The sequence below is a fragment of the Podarcis raffonei genome, chromosome 5, assembly GCF_027172205.1.
Source record: "Podarcis raffonei isolate rPodRaf1 chromosome 5, rPodRaf1.pri, whole genome shotgun sequence".
Taxonomy (NCBI): Eukaryota; Metazoa; Chordata; class Lepidosauria; order Squamata; family Lacertidae; genus Podarcis; species Podarcis raffonei.
Window position 1 is genome coordinate 16,275,825 of NC_070606.1, and position 27,834 is coordinate 16,303,658.

General features: G+C 43.6%; 1 protein-coding gene across 2 annotated transcripts in view; it reads right to left on the reverse strand.

Annotated features, from left to right (window-relative positions):
• Window positions 1-19,357: 19,357 nt before the first annotated feature.
• MYOZ1 (myozenin 1) overlaps window positions 19,358-27,834 on the reverse strand; it is a 29,142-nt gene continuing 20,665 nt past the window's right edge. For both annotated transcript variants that reach the window (XM_053388006.1, XM_053388004.1), the window contains 3 exons: window positions 25,220-25,490; window positions 24,049-24,214; window positions 19,358-19,957 (listed from right to left, as the gene is read on the reverse strand). In XM_053388006.1, the coding sequence (XP_053243981.1) occupies window positions 19,726-19,957; window positions 24,049-24,214; window positions 25,220-25,490 (669 nt within the window). In that variant the 3' untranslated portion in view covers window positions 19,358-19,725. The remainder of the gene's footprint in view (window positions 19,958-24,048; window positions 24,215-25,219; window positions 25,491-27,834) is intronic.

Genomic DNA, 27,834 nt, shown 5'->3' on the forward strand with positions numbered 1-27,834 from the left:
ATTGCTTGACAGTCCGAAGAGCCTAATGGATAAGATTATACCAACAGCTAAACGGAGAACCTGAAGTATGTACCTGAACAACTCTACACTTTTCACTCTCATTTGAGTGTGCTGATCTTGTTTCTGAGCGAGCATTAGAATTCTCGGTTTCAACTGTATTAACTGGTCTGACCTTTGCCTTACTTGAACTTTGATGGAAGTAATGAAGGGAGGGTTACTACACCGGCTTCATGAATCGGCTTATTGAATTACTGTTTCTGTCAAACTGTTTTCCATCTAAACTAAATAATTCAATAAGTGGCATACTCCTTGCTTAAACTAACTGTACTATCTATCTATCTATAGGTTTAAAAGCAAATCAATTTGTTCATTTTATCCCTTTCATCTGCGCAAGCTTTCCTGATGAATAACCGAAATGGCTCCTGATACAAGAAAGTTATTTAGACTAAACATTAAGAAGAACTTCCTTATTGTACAAGCCGTTTGACACAGGAGCCAACTCCTAGGGGCCAAGATCCCTTCGCCCCCCTAAAATATTTGAGGGGGGCCCCAAAGTTGATGGTCATTGCCCTTCAAACGGTGTGCATGCACCACATCATGTGATCGATTATGAGGGTGGGACTTACCTGCCCCTCCTTGAACATTTTATTCAAGTTGGCACCCTTGTTGTTTGATCAGCAAGGAAATATGCTGTAGTGTATTGGAATATGGTGGACTTTCCTTTGTTAGAAATTTTTATGCAAAGGCTGGATGGCCACCTTTCAAGGATGCTGCAGGAGCACATTTACTACATTGTCAGGGTAGGAGATAGACCACATGACTTCTGAGGTCCCTTCCCACTCTGATCCTACCATTAGCTACAGTGTATGTTTGCCTAATTCAGTTTTGACTTTGCTACAAGGGTTTACGCTAGGGACCATATTACAGTGTTTCAGAAACAAGGCGAGAAATCTTATTTGCGTGAGCATTTAATTTTAAGGGATAATCAGAAGATTCTGGAGACAAACTGTTATTACCTATCTCCAGTGCTATTTTTCTATAAAAAGTGGTGCCGGAACTCACCATGAACGTCTCCCTCGTTCTCTTAGAACGGCAACAGCACCCACCTGAGAAGTGCAGGAACTGAGTTTCCCTGAGCTCCTGCTGAAAAAAAAGCCCTGCCTATCTGATCTTTTGAGGATACATAAAGTAAAAAAATTAAAATCTGAAAATTAAATTATGCATACATTTTCTGTACTAACAATACTGAAAGCAATCACTTTATTATACCCATGATGCCCATAGCAATTCTCTTTTCACTGATTTACTGATCCAACAAAAGGAGTGTAGTACCTGCAAAATTTTAAGAGCTTTGTTTTGGTTTATTTTTAGGACTCTAATCCTTGGTTACAGAACAGCAGCCATAATCATTCCTCAGAACAGGAGACTAAAACCTTTAACAATGGAACCATGTAGCTGTATTCTAAAAGAGAAAGTGCCCTCCCTTTTGTGCGTTTGCAGGGAATTATGCTGTAAAGGGGAAATAATGTTTAGTTTCTATTACAGTTACATAAGTGATCCAAGAGTATTCATTTATCAGTATGATATTACAGTACTTAAGAGTATTTTTCCTGTTACTGAATAGTTTGAATATTGATGACATTTTCAAAACTTCCCTGCTTAGGTGGGCATCAGACACATGTTCTACCCTAATACAACAACATACTCTATATGATTAGGCCAATTAAAACCAGCATCCAGATTTTATGTTCATGCAATTCTGCTACAGTGAAGAATACATTATCTACTAGCAAAACAGACTGTCTTGGGCAGGCAGAATATGTAGCCCTGTTAAAGAACTCATTATCAGCCCAGCAAGAATACAGTACTACAGAGCTATCATCACTGAATCTCCTGAATAACATTTTTAGTTGCAAATTTCCAAAATAGTATTCAGACTTCAGTTTTAGTAATTAATACTGCTGTACTGAAATAACTAAGAAACAAGTTTTAAAGTAGCTATTCAAAATTATATTCCTGCAGAAAGCATCCTTAGCTGCTGTTAACAACACAGAAGCAACACAGTTTCCTCCCCTAACAAGCAGTCTTATTATTCCCTCATTAATCACATCCTGGATTTCAAGTATGTAAGAACATGTTGATTTTCCTCCTTTTAAACGGATACAACAGGCTTTCAAAAAAGAATAAGCCTGTCTGCTCAACCATACCTAGTTATTTGTGATCCATTGTCAGTCATGCAGCACAATCCTATGCATATTTGTTCAGAAAAAAGTCCCACTGTGTTAGCGGATGAGTCCCTAGTATCCATGAAGACTGAAAGAAAAACAACAATCTTGTCCATTTAAAAAGCTCTTTACATCCCTGATGTGTATAACCTCTGATTACATGAATCAGGCCAATTTTGTGCCAATACAAATACGGTAGCTTTTTATGTCAGGTGCATGCTTACACATAGTAAATGGCAAAGTTAGGTTCCAAGACAGCAGTTGGTTGTTCAGTGGAGAACAGTAATTAATAATTCACCCACATGATTTCTCCTGTATATCAGAAAAACTGTACAGGGTTGGATGATCTGGCAGTGCTGTCATTAGCACACTGTTCCTACTTGTGTGTGCCCACTGGTTAACTTCCAAGAAGGATGGGAAAGCAACAATCTTTCTCAAGATTGCCCCTGCTTAGCCTTATGACTTCCTGTCCTGTTGGTTGCATGCATGGATTTCACACCTGCAAACAACAGCACAGGAAACAACTAGTAAGCGGGCTGATAAGAAAGGGTTCTAACATGCTCCATCTCACAGCAAGCTGATGGGGAATCTGTCACGAAGGAGGAGGCTTCATTGTAAGGAAGAGCAAAACCCTCCCACCTTCTCCAGCCCCATGGCAGTGGTCTGACTTGCAAGAAGAGTGGAGCCCACTTTGTGATACAGCAGGAGTTGGAGCTGTTCTGGTGTCCTTCCTCAGAAAACAGTGTCTTGGGAAACATTGCTGAGGAAAAGCAACTCGCTTTCCTGCAGCCAAACTCAAAAGAGGAACCTGATTCAGCAACTCCAGCTGGTATTAGGAAACATTCCAGGAAAAAAAGCTGGTGTGAAAGCAACATAACTTGTAATGCAACAGGGTGCCACAACACCTCTTCCTTTGTTGAACCTGTGGGAGGGAGCAGACATAATCTCAGGCAGAGCTGAATCCGCCTACATCAGAGCTCCTTTCATACTAGGACTGTACTGTACTGAAGAATGACGTTTTACTGTCTAACAGTTTATTCAGCAGCTTTATGAAAATGTTTTGACACTGGTAAATCAAAACTCTTCACACGCGAGTCATTTAACTTCCTTCTAAATTCTGTATCTTGATCTTATTTGTCACTTGTCTCTTACATGCCATTTTATGTGTGCCCCAGATTTCTCTTTCCTTTTAACTCTGTTACAAAGATACTCTCCCACATGTGCCCACAGGCATTCTGGAGAAACCAAGGTAGAAGTTGCTGTGAAGTTTCTCTTCCCATCATCACATTCTGCCCCATCACAGTCCTGGCAACCCTATGGGAGACAGACAGTGAGGCAGGCAGCACTGGACAGTGGTGGCTCACAGCAGCAGGATGATGGTGCTCAGCCCAGCACTAAGAGAAGCGAAGCACTTGGCAAAACTCCTGCAGCAGCCACCATCATCTTCATTTTCCAGGGAGCAGAGGACTCTTTGCCAAACCTCTCTCAAGCCCAGCAGAAGTCCTGTCCTTATTGAATATTAAGAGATACGATTGAGCTGCTATCCTAGCAAGTATTTTTTTAAAAAGAGGATAGGTTTCTGTAGATAGTTGGAACAGATGAGACTAAATTGCTCACCCTCTGCATGCTTTTTATTGTATAAAAGCAATCAGTACATTTAACTAAGAATAAAATACAGCTCAGGGGAAAATTTTCTCTTTGGCTAAATAATACAAAAGTTGTCTAATGTACCATTTCCCCTGTTTAAATTCATGAAATTTGAAGCTGCATTCAATGGAAGATGGCTGTTGTTTTTATACATAGAAGGAATCTAACTTTCTGAAGTTTTCATGGGGACCTCTCCTGACCAAAAAGACTTTTTATACAAGGTGTATAATGTTTGATGGAAACTGGCAAAATAGAATCTACTCCTAAATTACAATGACAAAGATCTCTAAACATTCAAACTATGCTTCAGTCCATGGACAGGCATTATGAACCAGGCCCATGCAGAGCTTGACTGAAGCAAGAGTCCCCAGTCAGCTATGAGGCCCAGGGTGTTCTTGGCATGACAGCGTAAGTCCAGTAGGCCCTTGGTGAGGGCCCCTGGCCAGCTTAGCCCACCACGGCCCAAGACAAGTGTACCCAGCTGCCCCCCGCTCTTCATGGGCAGGTAATGAACCACATCAAATTGCACTGCATAAATATTCACAGTATTTTAGATGTGATATTATATACTACTTACATTACAGAGAAGATATAGTGATTTAATTGGTGCATATCTAGTGAGACTATGAGGTCACTCAAAACTAATGGAATTTTTTTCCTATGTGTCAAGGATATTATTGAATACGAGATTCCATTCATGCCTATACTGGAGTCAGTTTGAATGGGTGTGCTAAACATCATGTTAGATGAGGACAGAGGAAGCTAGTTGGTACTGTAATAATAAATGCAGGTAGACTTCTTTAATTTTTAAATTCTGAATTCAAGATACTGTAATTTGTCAATGCCTTCAGAAAATGCTCAGCTTGAAATACCAGCTATAGTTTAAGATGGATTTGAAATGAATTACACACTGATAAATACAGTACCTGATTTCCCACAACCCTTCAAAAAAATGTTTCTCCAGGGTCCCTTCAAGAACCACAAAACCAGTGCAGTGGTACCTTGGGTTAAGAACTTAATTCGTTCTGGAGGTCTGTTCTTAACCTGAAGCACCACTTTAGCTAATGTGGCCTCCTGCTGCTGCTGCGACACCGCGGTACGATTTCTGCTCTCATCCTGAAGCAAAGTTCTTAACCCGAGGTAATATTTCTGGGTTAGCAGAGTCTGTAACCTGAAGTGTATGTAACCTGTAGCGTATGTAACCCGAGGTGCCACTGTACTAATAAAATGCAGTAGTCAGCCCCACTATGTCACTATGTTCAGTTGGACTTGTTTCCAGATAAGTGTGCCTAGGACTACAGTGAGAGAATTTCTGCAAGTTTAATCTTGAAAAGGGATACTAGAGGCATTGTGTTTCTTTGCACGTGTATGTAGATGTGACTACACAGTAACAAGAAATACAGCTATTTTATATGCTAGGGTGGCTTTCGTTGAGCTGTTTATATAGCATATTGCAAGACAATAATGTATTTAAACTACAGTTTTTTAAGTGGGAACAGAACTGCAGTAAAACAGCGTCCCTAACCCAGACAATGAATCAAAAAGATACCACAGTTGATCGTATGAAAACCCACTGAGAGGTCTGGGGAAATAAACTGGGTCCCCCTGTCAGGGGAATGAAATTTTAGAACTTAAATCAGACCTGAGATCAAACTCATCCAAAAGATCCTGGAGTTGCACAATACATTTCAGAGTGCACACACACACACAAGGTGTTCATCACTGCTCTTTCTGAATAGAGAATACTGTACATGATACTCTCTTGCAGCTACAAATCATGAGGGAGATGAGATTTCATTGTATGGAAGAGCAAAACCCTCCCACCTTCTGCAGCCCACTGGCAATGGAACTACTTGCAGGAAAAGACTAGAGCCTGCTTTGCAGAAACTTAAGGAACCCTGGTTGCCATTACTCATTTTCCCATTGAGAAAACCCTGATAAACTTGTAAATAACTCAACAATCTGCATAATAGTTTGGAAGCCAATGCCATACAGTATGATGAACAGCCTTTATTTCAAAATACCCCTGCCTTGTTATTAGGAAGATGAGGAAAGTGAATAGCTCAATACTGTCTATATATTGTAATTTCAGCCTTAATCCACGGTTTTCAAATTATAAGATTCCTAAAGGTTACCAGGCATTTCTAGTAATGCATAACGTGAAGCAGGAAACCATGAAAGAAGCATGATCCTTCAGAATGGAGCAAAAGAGATCTGTGGAACCTTAAAAACAGGTTTATTGTCGCATAAGCATTGTAGACCGCAGTAGGCTTTCAGATGCCACAAAGATAATCTATTCTTGCCAGATAACACACACACACTCATATAGAATTGTGGGAGGTATTTTAAAAAGTTAGGTTCAGGCTGCAGGAGGCCTTAAAATGTTAAGTAGCAGTAGCTGGCCTGCTGAAGCCCAAATTTATACAAACAAGGATAACGAAATAGCCCATACCAACAGAGCCAATGTTTTGCCGGAACCCATATGAACATGCCTGACAAAATGAGGATAACACTTTTCTGCATCTGATGAATCCGAGTCCTTAAGATTATTCAACAGGATGTGTTTTGTTGCAGTTTCGGGGTGTGGGTATGTGTCTGTGTGTGACAACTGCATTCTCCAGCTATGCTGTGCCCATTTAACACCTGTAGCGTGACAAAGCAACAACAACAAAAAGGTGCCCACACCGGGATGGGGGGGGGAATGGGATTAAGAGTCTAGTTCAGCATTTACACGATATTGGGGGGGGGTGCCCTGAAACGACGGGGGTGGGATCAATGCCCCCCAAAAATGTGAGTGAAAATGGAGGGGGATTTACCTTCCCCATATTTCGAGGGAATTGGAGGGGGGAGCTTATCCCCCCCCAAAAAAAACCCTCCTCAAAGCCAGGGTCTCGCGCCGCCTTACTCCCCGCCCCCCCCCCCGAGGTCTCTGGGCTCCCCGGCTTCGAGGCACCCGGCTTCGAGGCGGGCTCAGGACCCGGCCCAGCTTGAAGCAAGGCCCTCTCGCCGGCCCGCTCCGAGGAGTTTCAACGGGGTCTACCAACTTATGCCTACTCACCGCCGGCCAACCCTGCCCGTTCCCCCTCAGGAACGTCTCTCGCGAAGAGCATCGCCTCGCCTCGCCTCCTCGGCGGCTTTGCCTCCTTCCCCGCCCCCCTCGCCCTTCGGGCCGCTGTGTCACTACTGCTATAGCTACCGGGAGCCAAGGCAACCGCTTCTCGCGATAGCTCAGGCGCGAGGGGACGCGGCCCGAGAGAGAGAGAGAGAGAGAGAGAGAGAGAGAGAGAGAGACTGTTGCCTCGGCTCGCGGACGGGGCGGGGGGGGGGAAATGTGGCGGCGGGAATAAAGGAACCCAAGTATCGCGAGAGCGAACGAGGCCCACCGCCGCTACTGCGGAGCGTACATAAATGATAAAGAGTTGTGGGGTTGGAAGGGATATTAAACAGCTGGTTAATAGCCAGATGCGCTGGCCCATTACGCCCCTGGGGGCGGGGTGTTTGTGGTTTGGCTGCTCGGGAGCGCCCTGTGACAATATTCAATATTCAATAACAATATTCTTTTCCTTTTCTTGTGGGGGCGATCTGATTGCATCCGCCTGATGCAATTAGCCAGCAAAGAGCTTCTCTCCTTAGCTATTGTTTTCATTTATTATTGAATTTATATACCGCCCTATACGGGGCAGTCTCAGGGCGGTTCACAGAAAAGATCACAATACTGTATATAAAATCAAAATAACATCCGCTCCAAAAGAGCCATATTTTAAAAGGGTATATAATATGTCAATCAGGTCAACCAAAGGCTTGGTTAAAAAGGAACATGTTTGCCTGGCGCCTAAAGGTATACATATAATGAATGAATAAAAGACTGAATAACTGCAACATAGGATTCTACCTCAAACATCATTTCCACCTTTGCTTTCTTCAGGCTGGCGGCGAAAGCTTGCTCTCTAATGTGCAGGTGGTCCTTGAGATGAGATTATTTTTAAATTCTGTATATGTCTTAGGATTCTATCTCAGAAATGTATACTGGCAACATCTGTCTCCAGCAGGCCTGGTGCCCAGGGCTGAGCTGCATACAGCAGGGATGGCGGATGATGCAGCAGCAGAACTTTGCACCTGCAAACCCAAAATGCTCTGGCACTGCCATCTTACTTGTATCAGCCCCTACACCAAATGTGTGTACGTCGGGGAGAACAAGTAGATAGATGGTCAGGCCAGGAAATTCAGACGTGGGCATAGAGCTTCATTCAGCAGCAGCACACACAGACTGACCGTGATTCAGACTAGGGAGGGCAGTCTGGCAACAGTAATGGCCTGCACATCTCAACTTGGCAGCATCCACCATGCCATCTCTGTTCCCAGAATGTATTCATCACACGCCTCTCCCGGTATGCCCCACGAAGAGCCTCAAGGTCCATAAATAGCAACACCCTAGTGGTCCCGGGCCCTAAGGAAGTTAGATTAGCTTCAACCAGAGCCAGGGCCTTTTCAACACCGGCTCTGCCTCATGAGACCAGGGCCCTGCAGGATCTGATTTCTTTCCGCAGGGCCTGTAAGACAGAGTTGTTCTGCCTGGCCTTTGGCTTGGAGCCAATTTGATTCCCTCCCCCTCTTTCTTTTTCCTTTTTCCTTTCTCCTCCTGTGATGAGGCTGCATTTTAATATTTTAATGTTTCAATATTTTAATGTATTTTAATCTTGTTTTTAAGTTGTATTCATTCAACTTGTTTTTATTATTGCTTGTTAACCGCCCTGAGCCCGGCCTTGGCTAGGGAGGGCGGGGTATAAATAAAAATTATTCTTATTCTTATTCTTATTATTATTATTAGGGGCAAGTTCTGTATTATTAAGACGGGTGAGGCTTTAGCAGTGCTATTTTTCTAGAAAAAAAGGTGCCAGAACTCACCATGTCATGGTGCCCACCCTGAAAAGTGCCAGAACTGAGTTTTGGTGAGTTCCAGATGAAAAAAAAAGCCATGGGTTTTAGGTGTGTAGGCTGGAGCTCTGCTCAGCACTGCCACCATGGACAGACAGGCCACCCAACCTGCTTTCCTGCCCCTGATCTAATAAACCAGGAGAACTGGGCCCACTATCCAGTCGTAACCTGCCTTGTTGTAAACTGCCCTGTGATGTGTGCAAAGGGCGGCATATAACTCATCTAAATAAATAAACAAACGGTGCATTATGCTTCCCACAACTGAGTGCATCAACATGCTTCAGGCTGAAAGACACATTTGCTAGAAGAATGCCAGGTGTGTTCTCTTGTTGACCTCTGAAGAGGATTGCTGTAGTTATGAGACTGATAACCTTAAATCTGTAGAGGAAACAAAAATATTATACATACAGTGGGAAATTTGATTAAAATCTCATTTGCTCACTCCCCCCCTAAAATGGTATGTCTTTAACAAGACGTCTATATTGCAGATTTGTTTTGTTCCCTTGATGAGTCTCCCCTGTTCTTGATGTATTTCCCACCCATATTTTTTGAACTGTGGATTATTCCTCAGGTTGAGAAATTTAAAATGGAAGGAAATAAAACACCAGAAGGTGAAAAAGCATATAACTTCAAGTACCTGGTGGTACTCATAATTTATTTACAAAATGCACTATGTTGAATACATTTCAATTTTTAAAATTTTCAGGAGCACTTATCCAAATGTTTTTACCGAGTGAAGCAGTTTTAAGATCCTTTCATCACCAAGTAGTGTTACCTCAGGATTGTGGGCTTTTCTTTGGCTTGGGTACTTTAATACATCTCTGTGGCAGCTAGGCCCACACAGTATCAGAAGAACAAGAAACAAATTAAATAGCTTCTAGAAAGGGCCATGGCACCTTTCATCTCACTTGTGGCCTCCCAGTGTGCAGTTTGTATACCGCATGAGGTGTCACATGGCTGGGTGTGGGTCCACACATTATCCTGTTCTCTTTCATTTCCACATTGGCATGGCAAGAGGCAGGAAGACAGCTTTTTAATTTTAATTTTTCTTTGTTGACTTCAAAGGGAGGAAAAATATTTACACCCGCCTTTGATCTGGCCTGAAGTTGTGTCATCGTTGTCAGTAAAAATGAAGGAGCTTAGGATAAAATTGTAGCTCTGCCACATCCCCATCCTGTTTTCACCTGTTCTGCTGGTGTAACTTGGCTAGTGGGATATTATCTAGGTGGATCATATTTTTATTTCATCACCATCACACACATGAGCAACCTCTCACTTATTCATTCATACAGGCATGCAACCCATTCATTCATTCATTCATTCATTCATTCATTCATTCTCTCTCCCTCTCTCCCACACATACCGCCACCAGATCCTGACGGCAATCAATAAGTTCGTCCCAAATTAATTTCCTACCTGGAGATTGCCCCGAGTCAATTTTTCCCACCTCAAAAATATTCGCCTAGATCCCTTCAATAAATTTGTTCCTCTTGGGCATATTTTACTCAGAAATAAATCACACACACAATCAGTCCTTCATGTGTGAATCTGTGCAGCAGTCGTTCCATCGGTCCCTGTTCTCGCTCTTGATCGTCTGGGGAATGAAGGGCAGCTTAATCTTTCTTCCTCCTCTGCCTTCTCCTAGGCAGTGTTCAGACAGGATGATGGACCGGAAGCAGCATGTGAGCTGGGAGAAGAGCCAGATACAGCCTGGAGCCCAGTGGAGTCCTGTATTAGAGGACTGATCTATCAACGACTATTAGTTATGACAAGTGAGGCCTTGTGTGTATGTGCGGAAGACATTGTGCCTCCAGATTCTTCTCTACCAGCTATCTCTCCAAGACCCTTTATTTCTCTCTGCTGTTGCACCATGTCTCTTGGGTGCCGCTGCTGCACTTGTTATCCTTCCCTCTCCCTCGCTTCTTCCTGGATCCTCACTCACCCCACCGCTTCCTTGCCCTAATTTCTCCTACCTCCAAGATCCAGCACAATTGCTTTCTCTTCCATTGTGATTAAAAGGTGGCTTGTGCTATGTGCGGACAGCTTAGCTGACTGCCCCGCCACTTCTGCATTTGTTCCAAGCTCTCCTTTTATGCACCGTCCTAGACCAGGCATAGGCAAACTCCAGCCCTCCAGATGTTTGGGACTACGATTCCCATCATCCCTGACCACTGGTCCTGTTAGTTGGGATGATGGGAATTGTAGTCCCAAACATCTGGAGGGCTGGAGTTTGCCTATGCCTGTCTTAGATCCACCTAGTGGCCGTTTCATGTGCAGTCTGGGTGGGCTGTTTGTTTCTGTTAGGGCCATGTGGCTTTCTCACTTTCGTTTTTTGTATTTTGTGAAACCGCAGAGTTTTGAACATGCAGAGTTCCCTCTCCTGTTCACAGCTGAGGCCATTTTGCCTAGCATGCCATCAGTACATTCTGCCCAAGGTCAGTACTAGTGAAAGTGATGGCTATAGTGAATCATCCTGGTTCAGAGGCAGTACAGTACAACATTAAATATCACTTGATGAGGAGAAACAGCAGAAAAGGTCTAATCCCCTTAATCCCTGCTTGTGAATTTCCTGGAGGCCTCTAGTTTGGCCACTGTGGAAAGCAGGATCATGAACTTTGGTCTGATCCTGTAGAGGTCTTCTTTTTTCACCCTCTGTGAAAAGGCTCGGGTTTCTAACATTCCATTTAATTTTATTACGCTATGTTTAAAACTGTTGATTCAGCTGCCTTGGGTTCCTGTGTGGGGCTGAAAAGCAGGATAAAAATTATTTTATAAATAAATAGGGAGATCCTGTATCTTTTGTAGCCACAGTGAATCAGCAGAGCATGAATGGTTAGGTGACATCCATTCTTCATCACCTCCAGCCCACAGAGGAAGATTGCAACTTTTTTAAAAAATGGAGGAGAGGGATTGAAGTCCATATCACATGCACTGCTTAATGTCACTGCTTAATTCTAGCTTTGTGCATGTAATTGCTCTTAACCAGTCTTCCCATATCTGGTTCCCTCCAGATGTTTCAGGCTTCAGGTCCCATCAGTTCCAACCAATACAGCTGTATGTGTCTCAGCCCACGTTTGTGTCCAGAGTGTTTGGGATCTTTTGCTAGAGTTAGGATGTCCGTTGGTTATGAATATTTGTATACCTTTAACCTGTTGTAAACGAAATCTGCCCTTATTCCCTTATGGGGTACACAAGAGCCCTTACAGAGTCCTTTGTAGGTTCTCCATCGGTAGGAGAAAATAACAGAGGCCAAGCAGAGAATATTGAGAAGCAAAGCAGCTAGTAAGCCTGATCTTTATTAAAGCTGTTGCAACAGGGAGCTCCCCTCACACGCAGGAGAGAGGAGGAGGACCCAGAACAAAGGTGTGCCCGCCCTTATATAGACTTTTTAAATTGCCCACCCTCAAACTCCAGACCACCCCCAGAAATATCATACATACATCACAGAAGGGGTGTAGCCCAGGACCACCTCCCCCAATATATCACACATACATCATAGGGCGCAGTCTAAAACAGAATCCTGAGTATGTTGTTTATCTCCTGTCTGGCAGGTTACCTGATTGCATTATCTGGGTTTTGGCCACTCTTTTGTTATTATAACAACTTAATTCCTGAATCAGAATTAAGTGCCTGGCGTGCTCTGGTCCATGGGGTCACGAAGAGTCGGACACGACTAAACAACAACAACAACAATTCCTGAATCCAGGTCACAGGTCACAGGCTCACCCTATTCACACCTTAAATGTGCCCTTAAGGCAGGATTTCTGAGCACAGAGACAATGGAGAGGTTTTTTTCATTTCCTCTCTCCTTGCAGAGAAACATTTGGTCAGTTTGGGAGAGTCAAAATGGTTTCAGGACTGTCTTCCTGTACTGTTTCAGGCATGTAGTTTATGTATTTATGTATGTGTTTGCTTTGTACATTTAATTTATATATCTGTGTCCTTAAATTCTTATAACAAACCTTACGCCCACAATAAGTCCTTACACAAAATGAATAAAGAAAGCTTGGTTAATAAACCATTTGATATAATAATATCAAATGAAAGGGACAGAATATATAAATGCTGCTTCAGACAGCAAAATTACAAAGTAAGCAGGCAGCAAATCCTATAATATAGACACACCTTGAGCTAAAGAGTGAAAGAATCTGTACTATTCTCGTAAGCCTACAGAAGTGAGTGTGGCAATTTTGCTACAGAACTCACGCTAATAGAAAGATGAGAAGAAGAGGAAGGAAAGGGTATATCTGTCCTTAAGCGGGTGTTGGGATTCCTTGAGAATCCTGCATAAATTCTTTGTGGGAGCTAGGAGAGCTAACTAAGCATTCAAAATCTAGTGTTTTTTGTACTGTTTTTAGTTGGTGCATTCCAAAGGAGAATGCAGTGGGCTTTGAGATTAGCAAATCCTATAATTTCCACAGCTTTACACTGCTATTGAAACTTATCCCAGAGTTTCCTGCTTCCTTCCCAACTTTGCCCATCTTGCTTAATTAGCAGTTGAAAGAACAGGGTTCTAGCGATGGATTGACAAAACTGGCCATTCCTGTCCGCCTCCTGTCTCAAAATTATCCCACTATGATCTTGATAGGTATCCATTCAAGTGGTAAATAAATTTTAATGGTAGCTAGATTTACATGTGCTGACCTTTATGCAAAGTATTAGAAGCTCAGGGTGTTTCTAAATGCCTTCCAGGACATGTTTTTGAAATCAGGCTGGTTGCCTGAGTCAGGAAGGTTCTCCTGTCATACTAAGTTATGTCAACCTTTTTACTTATGCAATGACCTACAGCGGTGCTTTTTTCTGGGGTAAGCATACCCCTAAACATTTTGTGAATCTAAGTTTAGCCTCATTGAGGGGCAGTATTTCAATATGAGTAGGAAAATGAGAGTACTGATAAACATTTTTTAGGAAAAAAGCACTGATCTAGAGTAATAAACCATAGAAAAAGTTCAGATTGACACACACACATATTCACAGAAGTCCATGTGGAGGCCACCAGTTTCAGGAAGGTTGCCCATGGTAGAGCCTCTCAATGCAGAGCGGCAATGGTTGTTTTCAGAAGTAATGATTAAATGGGTTTTGCATTTATCCTCATACGCAATTAGAATATATAATCTCAAATAGATGATTTAAATGTAGCTGCCATCTACTTTCAACCTTGCATGCAGGACTAAAGAGGCTCAGTGGCGCTTGTGAGATTGCTATAGGAGTCTTCTCCAGCACAAGCTGCCTCTGTTCTGCTGGCCTAGGCAGATCTTTCAAAACCCCAGGACTGGTATGTTACTTCCCCAAGGAAGGATTCCTCGCCTGCCTCACAGGTGAACCCAGATCAGAGTGCAATCGTGGATCACTTCTGCTTTTGAGCTTCCCCTGTACACAAATGTACAAGAACGTTGCTGCAGATGGAGTTGGATTGAAGGATAACTTACCAAAAGTTCTGTTGTTGTTTAGTCGTTTAGTCGTGTCCGACTCTTCGTGACCCCATGGACCAGAGCACGCCAGGCACTCCTATCTTCCACTGCCTCCCGCAGTTTGGTCAGGCTCATGTTTGTAGCTTCGAGAACACTGTCCAACCATCTCGTCTTCTGTTGTCCCCTTCTCCTTGTGCCCTCCATCTTTCCCAACATCAGGGTCTTTTCCAGGGAGTCTTCTCTTCTCTTGAGGTGGCCAAAGTATTGGATCCTCAGCTTCAGGATCTGTCCTTCCAGTGAGCACTCAGGGCTGATTTCCTTCAGAATGGAGAGGTTTGATCTTCTTGCAGTCCATGGGACTCTCAAGAGTCTCCTCCAGCACCATAATTCAAAAGCATCAATTCTTCAGCGATCAGCCTTCTTTATGGTCCAGCTCTCACTTCCATACATCACTACTGGGAAAACCATGGCTTTAACTATTCGGACCTTTGTTGGCAAAAGTTCTGTATATGCATGCAATGCTTAAATTAGAAGGATATGCAGATCTCAAGAATGACCAGAGGTAGATCAGCTTGAAGAATGGCATTTTATTTATTTTTCTTCTGTTTCAGCTGTTTATGAAATACTATCATGAAAACAAGAATTAAATTCTAGAAATTCTAGAATATTTCTATTGTGGCTGCTGGACTTGCTGGGCATGGTTTGGATTGATTTGGGTAGTGCTGCAAAGTATTCTGTTTTGTATTGTGTTTATTAGTTAAAAAATAATCAGTGAAGCCTATAGGGGGCAGTCTAAGCCTCATCCAGCTATCTTTTGCTTACTGCTTTTGATAGGGCTGGGATTTTTAGTATCCGCAATATGTTTTAACTGCAACACCAAGTTTTTTGTTTTTTTTTTAAGTATATATGTTTATCTGAAAACTACAAGGAGATGCACATATTTTTCAAAAGATTTGCCTCTTCACCACAAGAGTCACTCATTTCTCTAAGTCATCGTGTTTGTGTACTGACCCGTTCAGAAACTGAAGCTGCCGTGAAGGCGATGCCTTGAGATTCTCTGCGGGACCCAAAATAATTAAGGCAAACACTTAACAAGAAGAAATAGAATAAAGCCCCGAGTCTGCACTTGCTTCAGGGCTACTGGAAGATGCTTGTGTGCTTCCAGTAGAATGTGGAAGTAATTACTCATCCAATATGCACTGTGGAATTTGGCTGAGGTGCTGTGTAACTGAATTTGTGTGGCAACTGTGAGCAGTCTGACTTGTTCTGCTAAAATCCTTTCCAGAGCTTGTGGGTGTTCCGTACTCCACAGGTCTACCAAAATAAACACTCTTTTTGCCTACCTTTGCCTTCTTACACATTAATAAGAAGTAAAACGTAAAAAGGTAAAGGACCCCTGGATGGTTACGGTAAGTCCAGTCAAAGCCGACTATGGGGTTGTGGCGCTCATCTCGGTTACAGGCCGAGGGAGCTGGCATTTGTTCACAGATAGCTTTCCTGGTCATGTGGCCAGCGTGACTAAACCTCTTCTGGCACAACAGAACACTGTGACAGAAGCCAGAGTGCACGGAAACAGCATTTACCTTCCCACCACAGCGCTACCTATTTATCTACTTGCACTGGTGTGCTTTCGAAATGCTAGGTTGGCAGAAGCTGGGACAGAGCAACAAGAGCTCACCCCACCGCGGGGATTCAAACCGTCGACCTTCCGATCGGCAAGCCCAATAGGCTCAATGGCTTAGACCACAGCGCCACCCGAATCACGACGTTTCTGTGCTTTGAAGTTTCAATGCATGGAAGACATTAGCTCAATCCCTGTTTCTGTGTAAGGCAAACACAGCAGGCCTTTCAGATATAATTGATGAAAGGTGCTTTCAAGCTGCCCAACTCCTTTCAAGGAACAGAACTAGCTTCAAGAGTAAGGATATAAGAATTTAAGAAGGACCCTGCTGGATCAGACCAAAGACCCATCTGGACCAGCATTCTGTGACCAACCTGATGCTTATGGGGAGCCCACAAGCAGGACTGAGGGAAACATCACTTTCCCTGCTCATAATTTCCGGCAACTGATATTCAGAAGAGGTACAACATAGTCACAATGACAAGAAATCCCACGCTGAGAATCTGCTTTAACAGGGTCACTGTAACATGATGCAGTTTGCTAAATAAAACAGTTTTCTTGACTTAATGTGTATACCATGCCTCAGCAAAGCTCACAGGGTGGTTTACAAAAGCACAAAACATTGAAATAAAATAAATTGCATGTTAAAATCCCAAAACACACTTGATTGGTCTGAATTTCTTACATAAGTAGTTTAGAAACCCATTTTGGGGAGAACTATGCATTATCTAATTTATGCTCTGTGTCTTCCCTATAAGTTCGGTTTAATGACAGTACTGAACTTTTCCAACCCATCTTCCAGCACGAATTGTCTCACATGCCCACCTCTCTGTTTCTTTGTGCAATGCCTCTGGACTCATTGATAAATAACACAAGATATTCTCTCTTCAGCCGTAGGACCAAGCAGGCAGCGTGGCTTCTTAGGATACCATTCTTCTCCAGTACTGCACTTTCACACTCTAGCAGAGAAGGTACTGCCGTACATGCAGACTTGGCAAGCATACTGCATTGGGCAGTAGCCAGTGCATAATAGATCTAATTTACCACCCTGTTACCTTTGAATCCTATGAGTAAGCATACTGCTTAGGCACCTTAGTAATTGCCAACTGATGTTTTTTTCCAACATATAAGATTCTGAAGCTTATGGGACTAGCAACTTAGTCCTAACTATGTCTACACAGAATTGAATCCAGCCAAATTCACTGGAACTTACTCCCAGTTACATGTGTCGATACTGAGTGACTCCTTGAGTTTTTAGGCAACAACACAGGGATGGAAGAATAAGGGTCCTAATAGATGAAAAACGAAATAGGGTGTTGGGAGGGTAAGCAAAAACAGGCTGCTTTCTCTTTCTTTGGAGAAGGCAAAGCATGCAACATCGCATTATTGCAATGTCTTCCTTCTTCTTTGGCGATCACTCGTTGTTATGTACTGAAGTTCTCACCCTGGGCCAGCAGGGGGATACTGTAGATAGTTATGCAAATGAAGGATAGAAAGTGACGTTCAGTGATTGGATAGTGTTAGAAAGTTGCTACAGTTACGTTGTTCTGGAGCTCTATATAAGCAGGCTGACTGAGCTCTTCAATTCAGTTCTGTTCCAGCTTACAAATAAAGAGCTGCTTTGGAAGAATCGCTGTGTCGTCTGATATGTTCGCCCACAACTTAACACTCGTAGCCGAGTAAGATGGTCTTCCATGAATATGGTCTTAACAGTGTGTCCGTAGATGACTGTGGAGGCCAGTTCTGGATCTGCACGTCCTTCCACAATGGGGACATAGGTTTCTGGGCAGGAGTTGATCATGGTGAGGGTTTGCCAAATGTGGGGTAGTGATGGCTGCTTAATAGACAAATGCTGCTTAATATTCACTTACATCTGACTGCACTAAGCACGGGATTCCATGAAAAAAGTCAATGAATTTGTAACGTTTTGAAGTGCAGCCAGCATACCTGGGGAATTTCCAGTCTCCCATCTCAGTGTGATTTTTATATCATTCACAGGAAGTGAGGCTCCAAGGCAAGTGGTTGCATGCTATTACCATTGAACAGGAACTGAGAGGTGTATTGAGTAAAATCTGAAATCCCAGCTAGGATACGATGACTCTTGGTCAGATCCAAATTTGCACTCTGCCTCGGTACTGTATTGTGTTTCTGGCTTGCTTGTGAGGTACATGACACAGGCCCCCAACCTGAAGTAATACTGCAACTACTGACCCTTTATTTCAGGATTCTGCAGCCTACTTTTATGGTGACTTTGTTGAGTTGTTGCTTTTTCCTTCTGCAGTTCAGGTCACGTCAACCACCTGCATGACATTAATACGGACAGGAGTGGTGTCAGTCCTGCAAAACCAGCTAGGTACCCTTTTTCCTCACCTTCTGCCCCCACACCATATTTGGGTTCCTGTTTCTTGGGCATGCTTCCTGCTGTGCTTGCACACAGCTTATGTGGCAGTTAGGTGATGTCAGGATTCCCCCCCTCCCCATGTTCCTTCTGATTTGTTTGCAGGTTGACTATATGACAATGAAGATTCATCCTGATTTCCTTTCATAAGTGGTTATACATCTTCTCATTAATCAATCATTTCCCCCACACTTTTTAGTGCATTATCCATCACTTTCCTAACAGCAAAAAGTTTGGCGCTATTTAAAGTAGATTTCTTGTGTCAGACTACTTTAGTTTTTTTGGGAGGGGATAAATCCCCAGTACAGTGGTACCTCTGGTTACATACTTAATTCGTTCCGGAGGTTCGTTCTTAATCTGAAACTGTTCTTAACCTGAAGCACCATTTTAGCTAATGGGGCCTCCCACTGCTGCCGTGCGATTTCTGTTCTCATCCTGAAGCAAAGTTCTTAACCTGAGGTACTATTTCTGGCCTAGCGGAGTCTGTAACCTCAAGCGTATGTAACCCGAGGTACCACTGTATTCAACCAATTTCCTTTTTGCAAAATAGGCAGCTTGAAATTGACTTTTAACCTTTCATCTCAGCTGAATAGTTCTAGGAATGAAGTTTTATTCTCCATTTTATTCTCAATACCAAATGGCTATATATTTTTTTTAAATGAGCGGCAATTGCATTTGTAAAAAACAACAACAACAACAACCTAGTACAGCAATACCTTGCAACTGTAAGGGGCTGCAGTGTGGATCCAGCCATTACGTGGAAGAGGGAAGAGCCTTTAGACTGTGGCTGGTCAAACAGGAAGTTGATGAGTAAAAGGTTTAAATTTCTTCTTGGACTGCTAAGCAGATGAGCAGCATAATTCCACAAGACCTGCACAACTTCAAAAGCTACCTATTGGCAGTTGATGCGCAACTGAACCGGTTGTTGGTGCCAGTCCCATTGGTGCATCCTGACATGCCAGAGCCACAAATATATTTGGCAACCTTGGATCATGGCAAAGCTGAATGGTAGTTCTTTGTGCCCTGTTAGATTCCCCCCACCCTCACAATGTAAAGTAGGATGTGGATGTTTTAAATAAACTGTGAACATGAAACAAAGATTAGAGAATCTTGTCTTCTTTCTTTCTAGATGCTTTATTTGTTTTTGCCAAATGATAAAACAGGATCAAACCCGGTACAGAGCAGGCAGGCGGCTTAAACATTCCAAGACTGTCCCTTTGTTTTGTTTTGGAGGGCAGATATATAAGTCATTTATCTCCCCCTCCCCACACCATCTCTCTTTCTTCTTTCCTACTTTAGTACTTTCCTTCTTCTACCTCTGATATGGATAAATACCACAGCAAAGATACGTTTGAGAACCTAGTGGGAACTTGGCTGTTCTAAGGACAAAGATTAGGAATCTCTGGGACTGGAAGTGCATTTTTCAGCTCCTTGTAACAGACTTGCATGTGGGCAGATGCAGAAAAGAGGGGGCAGGGAAGGAAGGTTCTATAATTCTTCTGTTTCACCTGCAACTGGCACGTTCACTTCAATGGTGTATTCAGTAGGCTCTCCAGACCCCAGCCAGGGTACCGGGGTTCTGTTGAAAGACGGTCTATTGGTGACTTCTTGGTTGCACACAATGATAGGTTCGGGTACCAAAGGGCCAGCATCAAATTCGGGCATTTGGAAGGTCATCAGCTTGGCTGCCTTCTCATATCCCCCATACGGCATTGCAGTCCTAGGGAGAAGTAGAATTGGCAATCAAGGTTTTGGCCTCAGCACCAGGGACAGTTCAGTGCATAGGGAAGCCGTAGCTCAGGCATAGGCAAACTCCAGCCCTCCAGATGTTTGGGACTACAATTCCCATCACCCCTAGCTAACAGGGCCAGTGGTCAGGGATGATGGGAATTGCAATCCCAAACAACTGGAGGGCCGGAGTTTGCCTATGCCTGCCCTAGCTATACGTGACCCAGGGACAAAGCCAACCCAGCCACTACTTTGATAATGAAGATGCTTAGCTTTGTTTCCCAGCTATCCAAAGCAAAACATGTCTGAAACCTGGAAATAAAAGGAAGGGCACATAATCAGGTGATTTGGAATGGAGACACGGTGGGCAGAAAAACCCCTTCTCTGTTCCACACTACCAAAAAAAAAAAAAGACAAGGACAATATGAAATTATACAATTGAATATAAATATAGATGGGAAACGGCTATGTATAGTGAATACTTATCTACTTTTAAAATTTTTCACCTATGATCCTTTTCTTTTACTTCTTTATTTTTTCTTTGTTCTTTTTTTCTTTTTTCTGATATCTTATCTTTCATTTTACTCCTTTATTGTGAATAGCATTTTATAGAGGTATAAATAACTGTAAATATGAAAAGAGGCAAAGTATTCTCTAATTTTTTTCCTTGGTTATATGTATTTTCTTTTTCCTTTGTATTTTCTTTTGTATGTTTTCTAATTTGTACTTAATAAAAAATATTATTATTTTTTAAAAAAAGAAATTCCAAAATAGGGAAGTATGAACAAATCAACATGGAGACAAAATCTTTGTTAATAAATGTATTGAGACCGGGTTTGCAGGCCTCATCTCAAAGTGTTGAAGAAAACAATAATCAGAAAATAATAATGTCACAATACAGATTGTGTTTGATCATAATGTTAAACAATCAGAATTTTATTTAAAAGAGAAGGTGGTTGTGCCCAGTAGAACACCAGTCTGGCTTACCCCATGTCTTCTACATGACTGCATCCTAGAAGACCAGAGCTTTGTAACAAATATAAACTGATTTGCCCCTTCATCCACTCACCTTTTACAGAGAAGTCTGATGATGCTCTTGTCAACCCTTAGCAGTGGCGTAGCGTGGGTTGTCAGCACCCGGGGCAAGGCAAGTAATTTGCGCCCCCTAACCCGTGGATTTTAGCACTCGAGTGCGAGCGCGCCCCCCCCATGTTGCGCCAGTGCGGCCGACCCCCCCTGCACACCCCCACGCTACGCCACTGGGGCTGGGGGCGAGCGAAGGAGCCAAGGACCCCCCCCCAAAGGCTCAGTAGGAATTTATTAAATTTATTATTTGCGGAGCCCCCGCGGGCCGAGGCAGCCGAAGCCCCCTCCCCTCGGGCGCCTCCCCGCCCCCTCCTCTCCTTGGGCTGTAAGTGGAGCCCGCGCTCCGAGGCGCTCCAGATCCGGGCTTGGCGAGCGCCTCTCCTCCTCCCGGCCGGATCCGGGGGCTTCCAGCCGCGCTCCGTCCTCCCCCCCCCCGCGGCTGAGACTTGCACTGAGAGCCGGAGCCAGCGGCGCCCCCTTCCGCCGGGAGACCCTCGTCCGCCCGCCGGCTTCCTCTCGGAGGGTTTTGGGGAGCGCAGGGCACAGCGAGGCCCCTCGGAGCTCTTCGTCCCTCCCAGGCGGCAGAAGCAGCCGCCGCCTGTGGCTGGGCCGAGGGGATGGCGGCGGCGGGGTGCGGAGGCTGCCCGTGCCCGGCCAGGCATCGGTGGCGGCGTCGGCGCTGCTGCAGCGGCTGCTCCTCCTGCGAGCAGTGAGTGGAGCGCAGCTGCAGCGGCGGCGGGGGGGCGCGCGCGCGCAAGGCTGGCGGTTGCGGCGGGGAGCCCGGCGGAGAAAGGAACTTGTCCCTTCCCTCTGGACTCGCGCCCCCCCCAGATGTTGCGCCCGGTGCGGCCGGCACCCCTGGCACCCCCCACGCTACGCCACTGACCCTTAGCATTCCAGTCTTTTTGTGTGTCTCTCTCTGTGTGTGTGGTCCTGCTATCTTTTTACAGACCCAATTTGTGGCAAACTTCCCCCCACTTAAAATGCAGTTGCGGCACCAGCTGGTCTAGTCTGAATTGGCAAAGTGCTGTTGAGGCCTTTCAGGGCTACTGTACCTTTCATTAGAAGTGTCCTCATTGAGTTCCCCTCTCTCTCATTGCTTTCTAGGTCACTCAAGATGTGTGCAGTGATGAGCTTCCCCTTAATAACATGGAAATGAAAGCCTCCCTTGTCCCCATGAAAAAGGGAAACAAATGCTTTGTGGGACAATTAATTACTACTGCTGTATGGTGCTGAACAGAAAGCAACTAGAGGTTGAAACTGGAAGGAAGAAGCAGAGGACTTCTTCTGAATTGGAATGACTTCTGAGTACACATGATAGAAGGATCTTGGCCAAGGGGACAAGCCTTGGCAGATAATATAACATGGTATCGTGCCCTGTGGAATCATTGTTTTAATTCTGCTTCCGGTTAATTGAGGAAAAGCAATGCTCTCCCAAGGGAGAGTTGCTTGGCGCCTTTGTTACATGTTTTTTTTTGGGGGGACTTCATCTTCCCCTTTGTCTAATTAAACTGTTTGTGGTGGTTGAGCGTCGCAACCCCAGAGTCAGTCACGACTGGACCTAATGGTCAGGGGTTCCTTTATGTTGGGACGCAGGTGGCATTGTGGGTTAAAGCACAGAGCCTAGGGCTTGCCGATCAGAAGGTCAGCGGTTAGAATCCCTGCGACGGAGTGAGCTCCCGTTGCTCAGTCCCTGCTCCTGCCAACCTAGCAGTTTGAAAGCAGGTCAAAGTGCAAGTAGATAAATAGGTACCGCTCTGGCGGGAAGGTAAACGGCGTTTCCGTGCGCTGCTCTGGTTCGCCAGAAGCAGCTTTGTCATGCTGGCCACATGACCCGTAAGCTGTACGCCGGCCAATAAAGCGAGATGAGCGCTGCAACCCCAGAGTCGGCCACAACTGGACCTAATGGTCAGGGGTCCCTTTACCTTTACGTTATGTATTTTTGCATTTTTATACTGTTAACCACCAGAGGTGTACCTAGGGTCCTTTGCAACCTTGGCAATGGGCTGTATCAGCACTCTCTCCCTTAAAAAAAATCACTTTACCACACGCCTTTGTGCCACAGTGTGAGATGGACGGGAACCTTATCTTATGTTTGTGTGCCACAACAGCACACACACATATGTGTCACACTCTCCACAGTCTGATAGGTGACTCCTTGGAGGGAGGCCTGGGCCTACGCCCCGAGTGGAGGCCAGTTTCGCGTGCGCCCCCTGAAGTATGCCTCTGTAATCAGCCCTGTGATCCCCAGATGAAAGGCAGTATAGAAACTGAATAAACAAACAATCAAATATCTTTCCCTGCTGTCGTACTGTCCACATTCAACATACCCTCCCCTCCCCTGCCACTTTGTCGCGCAGTTTTCCTCGTAACAACTCCCTGTCATTTTCCATCTTTCCTCCTGCGATGAGGCTACATCTTAATATTTTAATGTTCCATTATTTTAATGTTGTATTTTATTTTTGTTTTTAAGTTGTAATCATTCATCTTGTTTTTATTATTGCTTGTAAGCCGCTCTGAGCCCGGCCTTGGCTGGGGAGGGCAGGGTATAAATAAAAAATTATTATTATTATTATTATTATTATTATTATTATTATTATTATGTGTACTCTCTGCATCTTCTCTGCTCAGCCCTTCACAGTTTATAGGATCATCAATTTGGAAGAAACCAAAATGCCATTTTGCATGGGGTTCAGGTCTACCCCTTGGCTTCACACAATGGGTGGAACCAGAGCCTGTTTCAGTCCCAGCAGAGAACAGGGATTTCCAGTATCAACAGACCTTGGCTATTTTGTCTTGTACTCGCAGTATTATTTCCCTAATTACCAAACAGCTCATTTCCCTTGCATTTAAGGGGAAAGGGTCTTTTTCCTAATACGAGAGTCTTACTTCCTTTTGCTGAAGCTCCAGATCAAATCCATTTTCCGTTTAACTCACAATAATCTTACTTACCATCCACTGTCAGCCTCCACCAATATATCAAAAGTTTCCCCTTACCTGTTGAAAGATTTATAATGGCAGAGGTCTGCTTTGGAGCCATAAGAAAGGAGGTCAATTGTGAATTCACTTTTCTCTTGTGGGGTCATGCCTAGAGCTCTTTCCCATGGAGAGATGTAGGTTTTAAAAATGGAGACATGTTTCCCACTTCCACCTTTGCTGTCACCTGAAATATAACAACAACAACAGATGATTTAGGTCATTTTTTAAAGGCAAAACAGAGGAACACATAAAAGAATGCCAGTGGGGCAGATAAATGTTATGAATTATAAAGTCAAAAGGTGGTAGTAGGTTGCTTCAAACAAAATCCAAATTCTGTACCAAAGAATCAGAAAGCCTCCATTCAGAATAAATTACGCAAGTTGTGCCATTCTGCGTGAATTTACCATAGTGCCACATTATCATTTATTTGGATGCAGCTGGAATAAGTTAGTAGTAGAAATAATAATGCTGTAATAATAATAAATAATAATAATAATAATAATAATAATAATAATAATAATAATAATTTTATTTTTTATACCCAACCCCTCTTTCAGTGGTGCCGAAATGTCTGCAAACTTGTCCTTTTCCTGGACCAGGAAACATAAACAATTGAATGTTTTATGACTTTCAGGGGTATCCAGATTTTGGGAAAGATACCGCAGGATGTGGATTGCTTCTCGCTCAACTGAAACACGTATTTTGATCTCTGGAGCAATCGCCCCCAAACCCTGGCATCTTTCCTCACTTAAACTTGTATGTGTGTGTGTATGTGCCTAAAAGGTAAAGGTACCCCTGCCGGTAGGGGCCAGTCTTGCCAGACTCTAGGGTTGTGCGCTCATCTCACTCTATAGGCCGGGAGCCAGCGCTGTCCGCAGACACTTCTGGGTCACGTGGCCAGCGTGACAAGCTGCATCTGGCGAGCCAGCGCAGCACACGGAACGCCGTTTACCTTCCCGCTGGTAAGCGGTCCCTATTTATCTACTTGCACCCGGGGGTGCTTTCGAACTGCTAGGTTGGCAGGCGCTGGGACCAAACGACGGGAGCGCACCCCGCCGCGGGGATTCGAACCACCGACCATGCGATCGGCAAGTCCTAGGCGCTGAGGTTTTACCCACAGCGCCACCCGCGTCCCCATGTGTGTGTGTGTATATATATATAAATATACCATATGCTCACAGATACTTGCCTTTCCCGCCAGTGGTGTCACTTCCTCCACTACCATCCCCGCCTCCTCCTGTGCCGGCAGATCCCTCGGTGTGGCCTCCTCCTGTTCCTCCTGTTCCTCCAGCTCCACCTTTGCTCCCAGGTTTTGGAGGAGGAGCAGGAGGGTATTGCAGTTTACTGGATCCATACTGCCCTACAGTTACACCGCCCACCATCCTCCCACTGCTGTGTGAATAACCGTGAGAATCAACTCCGTAGTGTCCCCCAGATGGGATGAATCTCTGAAAATGATCCTGGAAGGGAGGAGGGAGAGAGAAAGAGAAAGAGAGAGGGAAAGAGAGAGAGAGAGAGAGAGAGAGAGAGAGAGAGAGAGAGAAAGAAAGAAAGAAAGAAAGAAAGAAAGAAAGAAAGAAAGAAAGAAAGAAGTGTGAACATCAAGGTGCAGATTCATTACACCTATTCCCAGCTAACAAAATTCTTAGTGGGCCCTATTGCTGTTGGCAGGGTGGATAAAAATCAATCCAATTTTTTTTAATGTACTGTATTTTTTGCTCCATAAGATGCACCAAACCATAAGATGCACCTAGTTTTTGGAGGAGGAAAACAATAAAAAAAAAAATTCTGAATCCCAGAAGCCAGAACAGCAAGAGGGCACAGCAAAAGCAGTGATCCCTCTTGCTGTTCTGGCTTCTGAGATAGCCGCTCAGCGTGCATTCGCTCCATAAGATGCACACACATTTCCCTTTACTTTTTAGGAGGGAAAGGTGAGTCTTATAGAGCAAAAAATACGGTAAATTGGATTTTTAAAATAAAATGCTTTTGGAGGAAAAATCTTTCTAAAGAAAGTTTTCTATTTAAGTTACATTATAGTCCAAATACAAATCATCAGGAAAGAAGGATTTGTTCATGTTTTTCATATGTGCTAAAACTCAGTCTAGGTTTTGTTTTTGTTTTTTTAATTGCTTAACCACATCAGTTAACAAACATGGATACATATGCTATAATGTTATTGTTTTAGTTAAATAAATTGTTTAAATTTTTATTAAGGAAATGATTGTTTTTCTCCTTCCAATGAAGTACAGCAGAAAAGTTGTTCAATGATAAACAGTTAACTTATTAAACCTCCCAATAATTTCATAATTATCGGTCTATGTATTTCTAATAGTATAACCAAATTTTTGATATAACTGTAAAAAGTACTCTGAAAATGCATTATTCCAAAAATGAAACCTTAATCTGGTTGTAAATATCAAGATTATACCAGAAAGAATTTTTCTGTAAAAAATTATTTAAATCAAGTCTTACTAGCTAGTGATTTAAATCGTGATTTAAATTGATTTGATTTAAATCAAATCCACCCTGTGAGCAGTTATGCCATAGGTGTAAATGCATTGGCCTCAAGGTTATCTTTGTAAACCGCTTAGAGAGTGTTGTAGTTAAGCAGCATATAAATTCTTTAGATAAAATAAAATATTAGAAAGGAGCAACAGTGAGAATTGCCACTGGTAAGAGTCTCTGTATCTTTGCTAGGTTTACTTACATCGTGAACCACCCTGTGATATTCAGATGATACAAATTTAATTGATAATAATAACGATAATTAAGAAATAATAATAATTTAGGTGTTACGACAAAGTGTCCCTTGTTGCAATACTAGGGCAGCACTCAAGATGTAACGGGCGGTAAAAGGCACAACCAAGACACAACAATGCATAGCAGCAGGAGGAGACCTGCTAGAAAAGGAACAAAAATTACCAAGCCTACCTGAAATTTTAAACTTGACTTAGTCAAGTTTACCTACAAACTTAGAGTTGGGTGTGGGAAGAAAATCCATATATGTGTATGACATTGATTGGTTGGCAGCTTAATTGATATCTAAGGGAACCTCCTCCACCAATTCTGAAAATTGTAGAAATAGCATGGAGAGAGGTTGATCAGCAGGGTGCCCTTCTTCACCCCATGATTAAAAACAAACACCTCTGCTATGCCATCTGTGTGCAGATTTGTTGGGTGTTTTTTCCTGCAGGTTTTTTCCTTCTCCATGTAGCTAATCCCAGCAAGTCATTTTGACTTTTGCCAACAACAGGCAATCTGTGCACTAACTAGATGATGTTCATATTATCCTGCTACAGTGGTACCTCGGGTTAAGTACTTAATTCGTTCTGGAGGTCCGTACTTAACCTGAAACTGTTCTTAACCTGAAGCACCACTATAGCTAATGGGGCCTCCTGCTGCCGCTGCGCCGCCGGAGCCCGATTTCTGTTCTTATCCTGAAGCAAAGTTCTTAACCTGAAGCACTATTTCTAGGTTAGCGGAGTGTGTAACCTGAAGTGTGTGTAAGCTGAAGCGTATGTAACCCGAGGTACCACTGCATTTGCCTTCACTAAATACATTTTGCAGGAAAAAAATTAAGGAATCACATAGGCAGCCTGTGCAAATCATGAAACAGAGAGATAACAGCAACTACACAGGTTCTGTTGAGCAAAGGCACACAATTGCAGAATTGCAAGGCCCGCTGGGTCCACCTGCAAAATCACCTCTGAGGGATCCTAGCAAAACCCCACATTGGTTTTTTTTTTTAAGGGTCAAGCACTTTGCTTGCCTGTTACATGCAGCACTGTTTAGTGATGAGAAGCT